The sequence below is a fragment of the Rhinolophus sinicus genome, linkage group LG13 (genome assembly GCF_036562045.2).
Source record: "Rhinolophus sinicus isolate RSC01 linkage group LG13, ASM3656204v1, whole genome shotgun sequence".
Taxonomy (NCBI): Eukaryota; Metazoa; Chordata; class Mammalia; order Chiroptera; family Rhinolophidae; genus Rhinolophus; species Rhinolophus sinicus.
Window position 1 is genome coordinate 14,292,767 of NC_133762.1, and position 18,950 is coordinate 14,311,716.

At 40.6% G+C, this 18,950-nt stretch overlaps 1 protein-coding gene across 2 annotated transcripts in view; it reads left to right on the forward strand.

Annotated features, from left to right (window-relative positions):
* Positions 1-18,950, forward strand: part of EFL1 (elongation factor like GTPase 1) — a 75,459-nt gene that overhangs the window by 46,715 nt on the left and 9,794 nt on the right. For both annotated transcript variants that reach the window (XM_074318272.1, XM_074318273.1), the window contains exons 17-18: positions 3,900-4,047; positions 10,407-11,389. In XM_074318272.1, coding sequence (XP_074174373.1) covers positions 3,900-4,047; positions 10,407-11,389 — 1,131 coding nt within the window. The remainder of the gene's footprint in view (positions 1-3,899; positions 4,048-10,406; positions 11,390-18,950) is intronic.

Genomic DNA, 18,950 nt, shown 5'->3' on the forward strand with positions numbered 1-18,950 from the left:
TGGTGGTTGTGTGCACTTCGTGCTGTTACCCAGCCAAGTAAGAGCCCAGCCCGAGCGTCTTGCATCCCGCCTCAGCCCCCGGGGATGAGGGTCCTGCGACCCACGTGACTTTCCGTCCCATGGCAGACCCTCAGGAACATTCCTTTCCTTTCCTACATGAGGTAATCTAGTACATAGAATTATTGAGGATTATCTGTCTGGATGCCAGACTTTATTTCCTCACATGTGTTTCATTACATTTTTTTTCTGAACTTGGTAAAACATAAATGATTAGAAGGGGCACATGATTTTCTTTGCCATTTTAAAAGGGGCGCTGCCACTTTTTCCCATTGAGGATATTGTTTTTGCTACATTAACCATGCATATTCTTGATTGTGTCACTGAAGTGCCCCGTTCGTGTATTTCAGGGTCTGAGTTTGAAACTCACTGTTTTCTCTTCTTGGTGTTGGTACAACGTCAGCATCTCATTTCACACTTAGAAAGTCGGAGCACTTCTGTGATGCATCTCTTTCCTGTGAGTTCTCAGGGAACTTACCATCTGTTCACTCTTTGCCCTAGTTACTTACTGGGGCAGAAGCCCCTCCCTTGGGATTGCCAGTCTACTGACTGGTGGGGTGTCCGCCCTCCTGTCCCAAGACTCCCCGGTGACACTGGCCCCAAAGCTGGACAGAAGCACTGTTTCCTTCTGAATAGAACCTGCGTCCCCAGGCCCTCTTCTCTTTCTACTGGCAAACTGGTTGACTAATCTACAAGACACCTTTTTATTCTTCAGGTGTGAAGTAATTTGAGCATTTATTCTTCCACTCTTCTCTCTCTCATTTCCCACGCTGGGGTCAGAATGTCACGGTGGCCACCCCTCTGCTCCATGCCCCCAGTATCTGCTCAAAATCCAGTGCCCAAACAGAGAACTCGGGGTGTCCTAAAGCCACCATCATTTTCATCATCGTCATTGGTCCTTACTCCATGCCCACACTAAGGCTTTTACTTCGATTATTTCATGTAATGTTCAGCAGCCCTCTGCTGGTTTTCATCCTCATCTTCATAGGAGGTAAACTGAGGCTTAGAGGTGTTAATTAACTTGCCCAAGGCCTTCCAGTTAACAGTAAGTGGTGGAGTCAGGTTTCCAGCCTGGCCTTGGGGACTGTTCCTAACTTTACCTTCAGGAAGCCAAGAAATCCTGTTTACCCGAGGTCAGAATCATTGGTTTCCAGAATTCTGTCTTCCTTCTTCTACATCAATTAAAAAAGAAAAAAAGCCCTTTATATATATGTTTATATAGATACATGCTTCACGTACATTATTAAATATAAAGTAAAAATTATAAAAATTGAGATGGAAATGAAATAACTATTTTTAAAATAATTTTATTTGTATTTGATGTAGAGATATATGGTATGTGTACATAGGTGTATGTATTATTTATTTATGATTGTGGTTTATAATTATATTATCTAATACTGTGTGTAACACATTACTCCACAATGCAGTAGCTTGAAACAACAGTAATCATTTATTGCTTTTCACAGGTCCTTTGGTCAGGAATCTGGGGCGGGTTCAGCGTGGGGATCTCTCAGGCAGCTGCGGTCATGTATCAGCGTGGGCTGCACATCTGGAGGTCTAACTGGACTTGCAGATACTCAGCTCACCGGGCTCACACGTTGGTGCTGTCGGGGACCTCACACGTCTCCACAGGGACCCATCCACATGGCTTCTCGAGTGTCCCGCAGCAAAGCGTGGTGGCTGGCTTTCGTGAGCAGTCCGGGACACTACGGCAGAGCTCCCGTGCCCTGGGAGTCACACGTTGCGTCTGCAGTGTCCTGTTCATTCACTGTGGGGGAACCACTGCACAGGAATGTGGCATGGGGGGGGCAGGGTGACTGGGGCCACTTTGGAAGGTGGTGTCACAGTAATGCTTCCTTAGGCTTGCAGGGCTTAACACTGTGATACAGCCATTCAGAGTTCTGCCATTATTGTAACAGTGATTTTAATGGTGGTTATCACCGGAAAAGGCACCTCACAAAGTTACTTCATTCAAATGGAAAAAGGCATTGGCTGCCTTAACTAAATCTTAATATCCATTTTAAATCCCATTTACCAGTTTATACAGTGGTTTGGATGAAATGCAGACTGAATATTCTTCCTGATCTCACTCAGTTTTTCACTGATTAGAAGATGTCAGTTTTTATATCTTTCACAGACTATTCATTTGGAAGATTTTTACTCAGGTGGAAAAAATCAGCCTCCCAATTTTAAGAGGTTTATGTTGTTTCTGGCAACAAGGTGACTACCACTGAAACACTTTCACAATTTTGTCTCCATGTTCCAAATCTTTTTTGAAAAAGTTTCTTCTTTGCTTATTGTTAAACTGTTACTCTTACCACGAAAAGACAAATTTAAGTGTTTATGCTTTTTTTTTTTTTTTTGGAATTTGTGAGGTTCTCATACTAGTGACAGCCATTGTTTTAATTTGTCCCTTGTGCTTATGTTATTCATATTATCAGTGGTCTTTTTGCAGGAATCTTTTTAAACCATGTTTTAAATTCTGTGAAGGTTAAGTTAGGTAACATTAGATAATATCTGTAAATGCATTTAAGTAGGCAAAAGAGAAGTATAACATGATGAACAGGAACAAATGAGCGTGCCTCCGTCACCCCCACATGCCGTGAAATCCCGCTCTGTCCTCAGGATTTGGTGCATCCCCTGTGTGACTCAGTACTGGCTGACTAGAAGGGTGCTGACATCCATCAGCTTGTGGGCTCCAGGGCCAGCTGCCTAGGCTTCCAAGCCAGTGCCTGTGGCCTTGACACAGATTCCTGGTTTCTCTACCTGTCTGCTCATCTATAAAACAAGAACAGTAATCACCTCTGCCTCATAGTTAATGAGTTCATACGATATATGTAAAGTGCTTGTCTGTTAGCTAGTTTATGAAAGTGTTAGTTATTAGAAAAGCTTTATCTGAAAAAATAGACATGGAAAAATAAATAGTCATAGAATAGATATGGATAATCGACCTTATAACATTGAAAACCACTGATTGCAGAAGGCGCCTGTGGTTTTGTTTGTTTGGTATGTCGAAAACCAGCATGAGGAATTGCTGAGTCCTTCCTTGAAATGTAGAAGTGAAACAAGGCTGCATAAAAATGCCTTCAGAGCCACGGTCTCTGCTAAAGTAATAAGGAAATTTCCTCTGGCCTGTCTTGAGTGAACTGTAGCCCTTGAGTCTATGGAAAGGGGTGAAAATGCAGCTACATCCAAAATGTGGACCAGAATCCCCATCCACACCTCCACTCCCAGGAACTGGCGGGGGAAAGTAGGTGTGTACCAAGAACACAAGCAGAATAGAACGCAGAAGATGCTGGAGCCCACCTGTAAAGTGGCTCATTGTGTGTTACCGCCAACCCAAGGGGCAGCTTCATTCTAAAATCCACGCTTCTGGCAGCAGTTTCACAAGTAATTATTTTAAATATGAGGCTCTGGAGCAGTTTCTTGAATTGATTATCATATCTAATGCTTCTTTTGCTTAGTTGTGGATTTTATAGGTACTGTTTGAGGAAGAGTTCTGTTACATTTCTAGGCATATAGTATGTACATTTGTAATAAGGTTTAGGTGGATTCACAGGAATAATGATGGTAGTTTATGTGTGCTGAGTATTAGAAGAAGTGTAGGGATCAGCTTTGGATTTTTGATGAGCTTGTATGTGTCTCTTGTTAACTATCTGTACAAATAAATTACCAGAAGGTAGTTTTCTTCACATCGCTGTGTTACTTGGAAGGGAAATAAGCCATTATTTTAAGAGTTTATTTCATTGTTCTTTTCCCTTCAGTGGCCATGGACATTGTCTTTAGATTGTATTAGTCCTTCTATTGTGTATAATCAGTATTTCATTTTATTAACTTAGGTGAAATGCCTCAGCTTGTCAAAGGAATGAAGCTATTAAACCAAGCTGATCCCTGTGTCCAAATTCTAATTCAGGAAACGGGAGAGCACGTTTTAGTCACAGCAGGAGAAGTCCACCTTCAACGATGCCTGGACGACTTAAAAGAAAGGTTAGCTCATGGTAAAGATGAAGTAAAGATAGCTGCAAAATCAATGGATGTTTTAGTGTTTCCTAAACCATTCACACTTAGACTGTGGTTTCTTTTTTGGAGAAAAATGAAATGCCCTGAAACATGAACTGTTACTTATTATTGGATCATAGATTTAATTTTTAATAACTGACAAATAGCATTCACTCCTATACTTGAATAATTTTGCATTTTTAGCATAAAGTATTTAGCATAAAATATTGAGTCATAAAATATTTTCATATATATGTGTTTTCCTTACACACACACACACACACACACACACACACACAAATACACACACCCCATATCAGGACCTCCCAAAAATCATCTTTTGTAAACTTAGGTTGTGATGAGGACCGACTTCTTTCCCTATCGATGCAGTCTCTGCCATGTACGCCTTCAGGAAATCTTGATATTTCTTTACCTTGGGAATATGGAAGTGTCATTAAAATATGCATTTCAAATCACTTTTTGTAAACAACATTTTTCCTCTTTATTCCAAAGGCAAGGTATGTGTATTGGTAGCCATTAGGAAAACAATCGTTCAGGAACAGAAAAAATCGTTCAGTTAGTGTGCAGAATTAGCCACCATTGCATTTGTTTCATAAATCCCTAGTCATTCTATACATACTCAAGTGTCCACAGGTATTTACACACACAGCTCTGATTACCTGGTTAAGGTAAACTTTTGGAAGTATTGTTGCTGGCTCGAAAGGTGGCATTTCGTTGTTAGTATGCATTTCCTGTGCTTACTGATGATATTGACGCTTTTTTAATGTGTTTATTGGCCATTGGTTTTTCTTCTTTGATGAATCGTCCTGCAACAGCCTTCCTTCGATTTTTAAAATTTCTGGGGCTCTAATGATCATAGCTGAAATAATAACAATAAATAACATAATTATATCCTAACTATTACATGCTGATCACTGTGTTAAACACCATTTGCCTCATGTACTCCTTATAACAACCAGTAGAATTGGAGGTGGGAGGAGGAGGGCGACAGCAAGCGCTACGCTCTAACAGTCCAGAGAGAGAATAGCTGCCTCTGCCAGGCACCCACTTGAGAGTCTGTAGAAACTCCTGCCAGACTGGACGTGTTCTCTTTTCTGTTCTTCAGTTTTAACGTGGGCCTGTGCTTTTTCCTCCTTTAAATCGGAAGGTAGATTTTCCACCTCTTTTACATTCATTACCATTTTCTTTGGCATTTCTGAAGGTTCTAATGTTGATTAGTGAATAATGCTATTTGGATAAATCATAATGCATAACGTATTTAAAATAATAATTATCAGAGGGTTTTTAAAAAAGTATTAAGACATTATATTATTTTGGACTAAATTACTTCTTCACACTCTTTGCACCAGATTAAAATCCATATTAAACAACCTTATATTTCTCAGGCCATTAAGTGATCTTTAAAAGTAAATATGTTGGGTACTTAGAATGACAGTTCAAGTAATACTGCCCTTTAAGCCTAAAATTAATTTTAATCGAATTATTTATTTCTTTGCTTAGGCTTTTTTCATTTTTATCTCATTGTTTTCATCATGAGTACTTTTTAATCTCAGGAGAAAAAGTATACTTTATAGTAAGAGAAATTTGTTTTCTAGAAATAGGCCCTTAACATGGCATTAAAATATTTTCATAAATAATTCATTATGAAAACTCTCTGTAAACTTTTTTAGAAACTATCCATATCTAAATACCTAAAAATAAACTGAATGAAGATAATAAAAGCAATAATACATCTGCTTTTCAAAAAAATATATATTGCGTTAATAAGATACTTTACAAATTCTGAAATGTTAACTGCTTTTTCTAAAAATCCTCATCTTTGAAAGTGCTGACACCTTCCCCCTGAACAAAACAGTTTCCGTAGCACTGGAGCTGGTCCAAAGCTAAAGCTCAGTGTTCTCGTCAGAGCTCAGAGAGTAACCCGGGGCCCAGGCAGGGAGGAGCCGCCCTCTTCCACTATCTGGGCGGTTAGCAGGGAAGCCAGCCAGACCACTGTGGGAGAGCACAGTGGGTACCACAGGGCCTCTGAGGAAGCTGAGTCTAGTGGCACTGACAGAAGGCCACTGCACCCTCCAGTACCCAATGTCATGTAGGAGTTTATGGCATCTTAATAAATTAGATGGCTTGTTCTGGACCAAGAAACCTAAGAGAATACTATGAATTTTAATTTTAAGGGAAATGGACAGATTCCTAGGAACATTTGACCCAAGAAGACATGGGAAACCTAATAGTCCTATAACTATCAAACTAATTCAGAGTCAGATAATGTTAAAAATACCAATCAACATAAATTTAACAGATTAATAGCAAAAAAGGAGAGAACTCATCTCAGTGGACAAAGGAAAAGCACTTGATAAAATTCAGCATTCATGCATGATAAAAAAACTCAGCAAACTGCAGATAGAAGGGAATTTCCTTAAACTGATAAAGAATATCTTCAAAATAACTACAGCAAACAGATACCTGCTGGTGAAATTTTTGAAAGCTTTTATGATCAAGAATAGGACAAGGGAACCCGCTATTTTGAGTTCTATTTAACATTCTCCTGTAGGTCTTCGGCAGCATTATAAGGAATAAAAAACGAAAGATACGAGGATTGGAAAGGAAAAATTTAACTCATCATTTGTAGATGATATCATTGTGTACTAATGCAAAAGACTCTACAGAAACTATTAGGATTAGTAAGTAAATTTATCAAGGTTGCTATGTTCAAGATTAATATATAAAACTCTGTTGCATCTCTATGCACCATTAATAAACAGAAAATGAAAATTACTTTAAGGTTACCATTTCCAGTAACAACAAAAATATCAAATACCTAGGAATAAAAATGTATTCATGTTTATAGGCCCTCTATGCCAAAACTGGAAGACATACAAAAAGGTTTGTACTATAAGTGGATGAGAAAGGCACCAATCCACTAGAAAATAGGACAGAGACTTGAACAGGTGCTTCACATAAGAGACGTCTAAAGACCAGTAAACATGAAAAGATATTCAACTTCTTAGTAATTAATGAAATGCAAGTTAAAACCAAAGTGAGATCCAGTTACATACCCACCAGAGTGGTGGAGATTTTTAAAAGTGACAATATCAGATGGCAGCAAAGATGTGGGGCAGTAGGAATTCACCTACACAACTAGTGGGATGTGGAATATAGTCTGAAATTACCTACTAGGGGCTCAACAAATCTCCTATTTCTGCTCTGTGTTATGTAACACAAAGCCGGACAAATGTGCATCAAGAATACTCATTCAGAGCAGCAAAAATTTTAACAGCCCAGAACTGGAAACAACACAATAAAATAGATAAATAAATTAGTACATTCATGCCACAGAATTCTAGAGAATAATCTCAGCAAACCAGCTGGCTGTGCAAACATGGGTGAATCTCACAACCTAATGTATGAGTAAAGGAGCCAACTTGTTAGATTCTATTTACACACAGTTAAAAAGCAGGCCAAAGCAAACTGGAGAGTATAGGGGTTACATGTGTAGGTGGGGAATTCGAGGTTAAAGTAAAAGGCAGGATAGTGGTTACTTCTGTGGGACTGGGAGAAGGCATGATGGGTCCGTCTGACGGCTGGTATGTTCTATTTCTCGGCTTGAGTGGTACTTCATGGGTGTTCACTTTGTGACAAATCGTAAGTCAGTACATTTTTGTTTTGGCCCTGTTCTGTACGACTTAAATTTTACAATTACCTGAAGAACATGTATAAGATTCTAGAGTTTTTTTCAGCTCTCAGAGGACAGAACCTGCCTTCTAATATATATACTTCTTTTCCAGCTTTCACACACACACTCTCTCAGGAATGCGTTAGGTGCAGGAGTGGGAGACAAGGAGACTACTTGCCGCCTCCAGGCCAGAGAAACTGTCCGAGTCCGCGGCACGCAGATCTCAAGGCAGTAATGGTCCTGTGTGGCAGGAGGGCACAGGAAACCCAGTGTAGTGTGAGCCGACTGCGCTTCTTTTGAAGTGATGACAGGCTCTGCGTTACCAGGATCTAAAGAACCTTTGGCCCCACAGCATTTTGCAGGTGTGACTACCATGCAGAGACTTCCACTTCTGTGCCATCGGGTGGTTTTAATTAATTTCATAAGTGATTACTGTAGGAGACCTTTTGGGCACTTAGAAATTTGAAGGACTGAAATGACTCACACTGGCCTTTTGACCTTACGAGGAAAAGGGATGTAGATGCATTCACTCTCATAGTTTCAATAGCTGTGCAGTTGATTTTCTTAGTTCTAAGTATACGAACATATTTTCTCTAATGATAATTTAAGAAAATACTTTTGTATTGCTAAGATTTCTAAGGGCTTTTGTTGTTTTAAAATCAGGACAGATAATTAAATTTTACTGAATGCCAATTTAGCATTTTTGAAGATGGTTACATAGATTATTTGACATTTCTAATGTGATATATTATTTTAACAGCTCCTGATACAAGTCAGTTTTTATAACTTGTTATAAAACTACTTAGTGTTGTGAATTGTTCCTTTAATATGCTGTTCAGTTTGATTTTTCAATATATCATAACAGGAAGATATGGATTCTTAGTTCAGACCTAGATTTGAATCCTAGCTTTTCCACTTACTAGCTATATGAGTTTGGAGAAGTTACTTAAATCTTTCTTACCTGGTTTTCTCTGATACAAAATGAAGATAATAATGCAACTGCAGAAGAAGAAATAATACATGTAAAATACTTAGCACAGTGTCTTACATAATAAATAGAACAGACACATATATCCCTTTTTATTGTTATTTTATCTTAGATTTTATATCTGATCTGTTAGGTAAGTGTGAATTACAGTTTTGCCTCTGTATGCTGACCTTGGCAGGTTTGGGTAGCAAAGAAGTTTTAATTAATACATCAGATAGACATCCATCTTGTATATTCTACAACTACATGTAGCATTTGAAATAAGCTAATCCTTGAAAGTGAATAAATTCACTGGCAAAACCAGAACCTTCCTTGGAAATAATTTTTTTCACATTTTAATTTTTTCCCCCCACATGGTCTACTCAGGTCTATATTCTATTATCAGTTTAGGTAACATTATTTTTAGAAAATCATTCACTTACTGAGTTTCGAATTTATCAGAAAGTATAAAATAAGACAACCAAATACCTGCCTCACACCCACAAAACATAGAATGCAGAAACAAATCTAGAATCATATGAAAGCATTTCAAAAACTTTTAATTTTAGTATTTAGGTCCCTTATTAAGTAGCATTTCCCAGGGAAAAGTATTGTTTCAAGATCCAAAAATCTCATATATTATATACGTGTGTACACACATACATAAACACACACATGTACACGTACATACATCCACATTGCCAATGGCACACAGAGGTCAGACGAAAGTGATAGTATTACCTGAGAATGAGGGAGACAGAAACTAAGAGAACACAAAGAGCATGGTTTCCTCGTCGTCAGAATCGATCCATGCCAGTGTCCAGAATCCGCCTTCTGTGAACTTCTGAGTCGTTTTAGAAGAAAATGCAGCACGACGCTAAACTTGATAGCATGTGAAAAGGGGGCTTTTCTGAACTTGGTGCCAGACTGAGGTTTAAGACCTGTGCTGTCCAGTACAGTGGCCACTAGCCACATGTGGTGACTTAAAATCAAATTAGTTGAAGTTAAATAAAATAAAAAATTCAGTTTGTCAGTCACACTAGCCACGTTTCCAATGCTCCGAAGGTACGTGTGACTATTTAATTAAAATTACAAAAAATTAAAAATTGTTTTCCGCAGTTGTACTGACCACATTGCAAGTGCTCAGCAACTCCAGTGCAGATGACGAACATTCCGTCACTGCAGAAACGGCTCTAGACAGACTCCTGGGTCACACTCGCCTGCTCATGAGCCTCGTTACCGAGGCCAAATACGTTGTCGGGATTTGACTGGGTGTCTGAACTTCTTTGTCTGTTTAGAGTTATAATCTTTGTGCTTTTCTTCTCCAGACGTTTAAATTGACAAATAGTATTTTAAAGATCTCATGTGTCAAATCTTTTTAAAACATTTATTTTCCATTCAAAATGTTCTTATCTGAATAGATGGTTCATTTATTTTGAGAACAAAGCAATGAAATTCTGCTACATGTGAAGAACTCTCTGAAGTATGTTCCCATTAGAGGTTGTCTTTTCAACCTGATATGAAAATGGGTTTTGAATTCTGATACAATGTAAATTACTGATCTTTTGTAGTAAAATAATTTTTGTTTCTATGTTTTTGCAGAATCCCCCTTGTGTAATATTTCTACATGGGAGTTTTGATGCCATTTTGATTATAACCTGTTATTTCTTTTACATTTTTCTGTAGGTTTGCAAAGATTCAAATCAGTGTATCTGAACCCATTATTCCATTCAGAGAAACAATCACAAAACCCCCCAAAGTGGACATGGTCAATGAAGAAATAGGCAGACAACAGAAAGTTGCAGTCATACACCAAATGAAAGAAGATCTAAGCAGAATCCCTGAGGGAATCCAGGTTGACTCCGATGGGATGGTAACTATGACAACTCCCAACAAATTGGCCACACTGAGTGTGCGGGCCATGCCCCTTCCAGACGAAGTCACTCGAATTCTGGAAGAAAACAGTGATTTGATTCGTTCTATGGAGCAGCTGACATCATCTTTGAATGAGGGCAAAAACACTCAGATGATTCACCAGAAGGCCCAGGAGAAAATCGGGGAATTCAAAGGAAAACTAGAGCAACACCTAACAGGGAGAAAATGGAGGAATACTGTTGACCAGATCTGGTCATTTGGCCCAAGAAAATGTGGGCCCAACATATTAGTAAATAAAAGCGAAGATTTTCAGAACTCTGTGTGGACAGTGTCAGCCGGCAAAGCTTCCAAAGACGCCAGCAGATACCGAGATGTGGGCAACAGCATCGTGAGTGGCTTCCAGCTGGCAACTCTCTCCGGCCCCATGTGTGAGGAGCCGCTCATGGGTGTCTGTTTTGTTCTGGAAAAACTGCACCTAAATAAGTTTGAGGAACAGGGAGCAAGTGATAAACAGAATGCAGAACAAAGTGATCTGGTGAAAGAGGGATGGGGGGATGATGAAACCTGTTCTGGGGGCGCTGGAAACCACGAGCTCCCCAGTGGCCATGCCGAGCCCTTTGAGAAGAGGGCTTCACCAAAAGCAGAGTCTTCGCTCCCTGACTGCTACGGGCCCTTCTCGGGACAGCTGATCGCCACCATGAAGGAAGCATGTCGCTATGCTCTGCAAGTAAAGCCTCAGCGTCTGATGGCTGCCATGTACACGTGCGACATCATGGCCACCGGTGATGTGCTCGGTAAGGACAGAGAGATGAAGGCAGGAAGAGATGCCCTGCATAGCAGGGACGAGTCCTAGGTCAGAAAAGTTCAACTCATGTGGTACTTCTTTTGCAGAAGCCACATTAACATCTCAGTTACTAAGGAACTAAGATTTTTGAAAGCCCAGAGGCCTTAAATGTTAAAATCTTGAGGGGGGTGGGGGACTTGACAACTAAAGATCTTTTGCAGCAAATAGACTCTTTTCTGTAATGGAAGGTCTGGTAAAGAGGCTTAAACTGCCTATGTATGTTACCATCCAGATCTGTGCGGCAGCTTTTCCTCAAGTGAATAACTGTGTTGGTCTGGGTAACCAGGGTCATTCTAAAAATGACGAAAGAGGAAGGTGACATTCTGGGAGTCTTAACACAAAAGGGCTTCAGGAATTCTGGGTCCCTTCTGAAGAAGAAAATTGTTTGGAGCTTTCGTCAGTGCTAATCATTACATCAGATTCTCCTGATTGTTCTCCCTTTGGGAGAAGATCCGTTAGGATCTCAGGAGGCATGGAGCCCCGGTGCTTAGTAGCTATTTTGACTTTTGACAGACATGACTTCACTGAGACTCATTTTCTTCACCTGTCAGAGAGAAGGTGATATCTCATGGGAGGTTGTGAAGATTAAGATGAGGACACAAATACAGTGTCTGGCACACAGTAGTTGTCTTACCCTCTTGGGGTCCTGGACTGATTGAGGGGTGAGGAGGGTAAAGGGGAGGTGAGCCCTGGATGAGAGAGGGAGTGGGCCAAGTCAGTAGGTTTTCTCTAGCGCTTGGGTCCTTTGAGTCCCTTTGTGGCTATTCTCTTTAGTAAGGTTCTTTGGCTGGTTAATTCCTAAAAGCAGAAACCTAAATTGTTGGGGACTTTTCTTCCAAAAGAAATTTAGGCTTGCCTCCCAGCACGGTTCCTGTGAGACGAACTGAGCGTCCATAGTGGCATTTCAAGGCCAGCTGGGTTGGACCAAGTTACACAGATGTTACTCTGGCACTGCCTCAAGTCAGATGTGCAAACACCACGTAGCGTACAGTGCTTCTCCATGTACCTGCTAACGTCCGTCTGCGGACGCCTGTCTAGACCCTTCCCAGAGGTTACGCTTCATCACAGGTAGTGTTAGGATCGAGGAATCTTGATTCCTTCAAGTCCTTGCAGAAGACCTCAGCGCTCTCCTCCAGGCTCTCCTACCTGGCAGAAGCCTATACTGTCTGGATTTGAACACTTCTGCTGATGGGTAGCTCAACAGCCAGTTCATTCCATGATTAGACAGTATCCTTTCTATATTGAGCCAAAAGTCTTGTTTCCTGCTAGTTCCCAACCACACGTACCACCACTCATTCCTCTTTTTTTTTTTTTAATTAAATTTATTGGGGTGACAATTGTTAGTAAAATTACATAGATTTCAGGTGTACAATTCTGTATTACATCATCTATACATCCCATTGTGTGTTCATCACCCAGAGTCAGTTTTCCTTCCATCACCATATATTCGATCCCCCTTACCCTCATCTCCCACCCCCCACCCCCCGCCCCCGTTACCCTCTGGCAACCACTAAACTATTGTCTGTGTCTATGAGTTTCTGTTTCTCATTTGTTTGTCTTGTTCTTTTGTTGGTTTTGGTTTATATACCACATATCAGTGAAATCACATGGTTCTCTGCTTTTTCTGTCTGACTTGTTTCTCTCAGCATTACTCTCTCAAGATCCATCCATGTTGTCACAAATGTTCCTATATCATCTTTTCTTACTGCCGAATAGTATTCCATTGTGTATATATACAACTTCTTTATCCATTCATCTATTACCTGCATCTCCCTTCAGATATTTGAGGAGATCATTGTTTTTCTAGTTTTACATCCAGGAGAAAACTCGCCAGATCCTTCAGCTATTTTTCATGCTATGATTTCTCGGTACTCTTCACTGTATAGTTGCTGTCCTTTGGACATACTTTATTTGGTAAGCCATCCTCTTAAGTAAAGCACCCATATTTACACACAGGACCTCAGATATCATCGACCATGCAGAACACAGACACACCTCCCGCACGTCATACAATGTTCTTCTTTTAATGCAGTTTAGCCAATTGCACCTTGTCATTAACTCCAAAGAAGTTGGGATCAACCTCATTTCTTTTTCTTCTTTTTTTTTTTCATGTTACACATTCCCATTTTGTTCCCCAAAAAGCCAAATCCAAATTTTGGTGATTAAAATGTTATAGCCCGTGAGAACAATAGTGAATGATTTTTTTTTAGAAGTCCCAACACCATAATATTAACACATTAATTCCTTTTTTCATTTTTTTCATGTGTCCTTTTCTTACAGAAGCTCAGTAAGCAGTGACTTGAATATTTTAATGAAGTTAAGGTCCTTTTTATATATATAATACTCCCCTGATTATCAACTTACCAACGATATTAGAAGAAGAAATAAATATAAGGTTGATATGATTTTTGTCTTAGAAAATCCATGTCATCTCCAAAGATTTACCTTATGCTTGTATAAATATATACAAATCTTTATAATGTTTTCTCAAAATTCTGCGGGAAATTAGCATATGACTTTCTGGTCTGCAGCTTATGGAATCCAGGGTTTTTGTTCTTAAAACATTTATTTTTTACCTGTAATTTGGCAGCTATCCTGCTCTCCACAATTTCTCCAAAGGGCCCATGTCTTTAGGACTGGTAGGTATACTTTTGGTCCTGGAGACGTGAGCTCCTGTTAAAAAGGCCAGGTGACTGGTTATCACCTTGACCTTGAACTTCACTGCTCTCTGTTGTGTGTATTCTCACTATAGTAGGTTCGCAGTCCTCCTTACTGCGGAGAGTGGAGGTGACATAGGTATTGAGAACCAACCCTGCTTTCTTCTGTTAACATCACGCTGGCTTCTGCAAGTTGTAGGCCTGTCTCATCTTTACTTTGAAAGTGATGGAAAAGCACTTTCTTGCTGCCTTCAGCTGTGCCAGTTTGGTAGGTTCAGCTTGTTCTGGGTTTTAGCGTTCTAGACATGCAGTTGAGCCATCCTTAGTTGCTGTCCCTTCCTAGCTACTCTGCGTGTCCTCTTAAATAGGATTAGAAGATGCAACAGAGTGCCTTCCGGGGCCCAACCGATCTATAATATTTTGGAGCTACTGTCATATTTTGGGTGGGGGAGCATCTCTCCTCTTTTTTCTCTCATTAGGGTCATTCGGGATAGATACTTCAGCCTCTTGTTCCTCCCAAAAGGAATTTTATCTTAGGGTTTGTTATCCGAAAAGCTGTTTTGTTTCTTTTTCTTTATCCGTTTGAAATGACCCTCCTTGAAGTCTCACGTCAGTGGAGTGTGTGCCTATCCTTTTCCTCCCTTGCACTCCCAGGAAAATGGGAACACATATTTCCTCCCCAAATTGCCATCTCTTCTGTACTATCCATGTGGAGTGACGTTTGTCCTTAGCTTTCTGAAAAGATGGTTTCTGGCATAACTCATGAAGCTAGGCTCAGCTATTGTCATTTATCAGACTGCAATTCCCAGCAGACTGTTGAATCAACCCTCTGTGCCCATTTTCTCATTTCTATTAGGAAACTGCCAGGACCCAGTGTGTGACCAGGCGGCCCTAGGTTGATCCCACAAAGTATCACTTGTCATCCTATCCTTTTATCTTCATCCTGACCCTCTTCACCTGGCCATCAGACTAGACTCAGTTCTGGCACTTTCCAGGAAGAGGTGCATGTCGTAACCCTCAGGGTTCTTTGCCCTCTTCTCTCTTAGGAGCAAGGTATGCATTTGCCTTGCCTTGTCCAGGTACAGGTCCCACTGTGCCAGGCCTCACTGCCCCTGTGAAGTGGCACCTGTGTGTTTGTGGATTGCTTACTACACGGTCTGCGCCAGCACTGCTGATTGGCCTTTTAATACATTTCTCAGACGCCACCTGGCTACGACGCTCGCTGCCTTACAAAGAAGTTAACGTTCACATTTGGTCTGGATTTTTTTTTTAAATCCTGAGTTGGTTTGAATCTCTCTTCAAATGACTTTCTTTACTTATAAAATCTACTTTCCTAAAGATATAACAGTTTATCATTTTTTTGACCATGAAAATTGCCTTTGATGAGCTTGAATTGGTATGTGTTTTTGATTGTCATGTGACTAGTAAATTGTCTCTCTTCATATTTCTCCCTCTAACTTGTTAACTTCTTTCATTCTTGCTCTTCATTGTTTTTATCTTTGGCAATAACTTCACGTATAAAACGCAGCTTTTTCTGTTAGACAGTTGTAGAGATTTAATCACAGCTATGATTACTGTAGTTCTTCTGTCTGTTTTTACATATTGGGATAAATGCTTACTCTGTTAGAACAGAGTATCAAAAACATTCTGAATAAGGACCACTCTTTACTTTTAAAAACCTTTTCATATTCTACAGTTGGGGTTCTTTTTACATTTCACCAGCATTTTATAATTCAATTCAACGAAAACTATTGAACTGTATATGCCAGCACTGTATTAAGCGGTGATTCTTGCTTTGAGAGATGAGTTAAAAATGATAAAGCTTAATTATGTAAAACAATTAGAAAGTGAAATACACTGATTTTAGCGAATAAATACGGCTTTTCAGTGAAATTTTATGAGAAATTATAATTGGCAAAATTCAAAACAGATCTTTTTGAAAGGAATAGTACCTTGAAATGGGCTTTGATGGATGGAGTAATTTTGAATTCAGCAACTGACTATTAAATCGGCTTTCTTTGTACTATAATACTGAAGCTTCCTGTTGAGCTGGTTTTATAGGAACTGCTGCTCAGCGGTCCCTCTCTAGTCCCGGCCACTTGGCTGGTGGCACCCGCAGTGAAGCCTTGTACTTACCCGCGCTAACTTGTGTCTTGTTAAATTCGGGTCTTTACCTAGTTATCCTGATTCTGTCAGAGTATGTATTACCTGACCAGCTTCATGTTAACTGTGGATTTGATATCATGCTTTCTGAATCTTTAAGTTGCCGTCATCATAGTGAGGCCAGGAAGCTGTGAGCATAGCACTGACACTTCCAGGTTGATGGCCTCTTGTTGGCATCCATTTCCTACAAACTTTTAGCCGAATTCACCTATATAATAGCAGCTAGCCCACAGGCCCCGTGGTGTCCACCACGTACTTTATCTCACACGTGGTTGAAGCCCATCTGCATCCTGTCGGCCACGTCTGCTTGATGCAGCAGTCTGGTTGCTCTGTGACAAAAGGAAGAGAGGTTAGTCTGACTTGGTTTGTAAGAAGTGCCCACCAGTTTCTTTTTGTGTGTGTGTTTAATCGAAGTTACAATGAACTGTTACCAACACGAACAGAAACCACAAGACGAAAGAAAAAGCTCCCTTTTTGGACATTCACCTATCTTCCAGTTTCGTTTACAATCTTTGCCCATAGTACATTTTGCATAGCTATCACCTTATGGTAGAAATAGTTTAATGTTTTGCTTTTACATTTATTATTTATTGTATAAGCATGCTTCCATTTGGCTGCTTAGTATTCATAATGTTCATTTTAATCTCTGCATAATATCCTTGGCTATAATTTACTTCCCGTCATCCCCAAATGGGAAATACACATTGTTTCCTGTTTGTTTACTATTAAAGAAAACACTGCTGTGAACAGGTGTTTCCTTTCCAAAATTCTGGGGGAAAAACATACCTTTAATTGCCAAACTTCTAGCTCTAAAGATTGTAGAATCTACAGACCAATCTTACTGCCTATAATGGAAGAAGAAGGTATGTACATATATACAAGAATCTGTAATGCCATAAAACAACACATCAGTTTGAATGAAGCCCAAATAGCAACGAGATTATTTTAATTTGGGGACATCACAGAAGACTTTGTGAAACAAGTTTCTGAATGGGCTTAAAGTGCTGAAAAGGATTTCACTGTAGAGTTGGGCGGAGCATACTCGAGGTGGTGGAAACTTGGGAGCTTGGAGTAGAAACGCCTCACATGTGTCCTGTGGGCAGTGAGTGGCTTTCCTTGGCTTCGTGCACAGAATCCCTGGTCTGGGTACTTTCGGGTCTGGCAGTCACAGGAGCTGAAGTAGTGGGTTACTGCCAGGTCTGCAAGGGCCGCGAGGACAGGCTGAGACGCTGATAGTGTAGGCTTCAAAAGTAGAACCCTGATCAAAATTGTAACTCGGAGATTTCTAATTGAGTGACAGGGGAAATGACTGTTTAGAGTTGGGGGAGTGGACTTGCCTGGGCAATAGGGAATGTGTCCTATCTTAGACCTGTTGAATTTAAGAGGAAGTCCGCCTCCACAGACGGAAGGTCCTCCCCGCCTTCATTGTAAATATGGGATTGGAGGTCAAGTGAGAAGGCTGGCTGAGAAACAGTCCCAGGAATCCCAGGCATAAAGTTAATACTTGACCACAGAATTGATAAATTAATCTGCTCTCTGTGGGGAGAGTTTGTTCAGAGGAGTATGGGGCCTTCAGAATACTTGCAGGTAGAAGTTACGCCTTTAAGAAGTAAACGATAGAATGACGGCCGGGGGTCTAAGGAAGGTCACTGAGGTTGGAGACAGCTGTCAGAGGAGTTTGAGCCAGTAGTTTTAGAAACCACAGAGAAATTACGGAGCCTGAGAATCAAGAAAAAGGCATGCAGGTCAGGAACATAAAAATGGTTATGAAATTTCAAGGAAGCCGTTTTAATAGAGCTGGGGGCAACCAGTGGAACCTGAGTGTTGAAGACAGAACACCAGGCGAGGAAGCGAGAAGCTGCCTGTTTGGGGTCATGGGAGGAAAGGAAGGCGAGGACGATGTGGCCGGCCAGGGGAGCAGAGAAGAGGAAAAGTGTTGCGTTTCATCAAGAGTGGGATTTCTGGTTTCTTTGTTTTTTAAGCTACACGTAGAGTTGAAGAAGGCCCGTCGGAGTTGTTAAGGTTTTTTTTTTTATTCTTAAGACCTTGCGACACCAGGGGTTTCCTGCCCTCTCTTTCCCTTTATCTTCCTGATAACGACCACCAGGGGGAAATCTGAGTCAGGGAGAAAAGTCAAGGAGTCAGGCACTGTGTGCTCTGTGTCCCAGCGCCCAGGTGAGTGGCAGACAACACATCACCGTGTTACCTAAGGGACAGCCAGGTCTCCTTGTGGTCGGAGGACACTTCCACTCTGCTTTACTGCACTGCCGTGCGTTTTCAATGACACTGTATTCATAGATCACTTTTGTAATTCAAGTTCTTTTTTTCTACGTGTAATCTGAAAGAGGAGGCTTTTGTGAGAGTGTGCTAGCTGTCGGAAGCTCCACAGCACGGTCTGTGATTTTCAGTGTCTCTCTGTGTGCTTTGCAGTGTGTGTTCTGCTCACCAGTGGAAAGGGTACTCGGAGCGCCCAGAGCAAGCACTCATACAGGAGCCAGTCAGAGGGGACGGCGTCTGCCTCCTCAGTGGCAGGCAGAATTGGGCCTGAAACAAAAGTGTTACCCTAGAGAATTTGCTAGAATTCTAGTGATGTGGTGGTAGAAATTGTTACCAGACATTAGTTCCAAAGACAATCAGTTTTCAGGGAATAAAACTCTTAAATTAACACTTGTGCCACTTAAATATTGATAG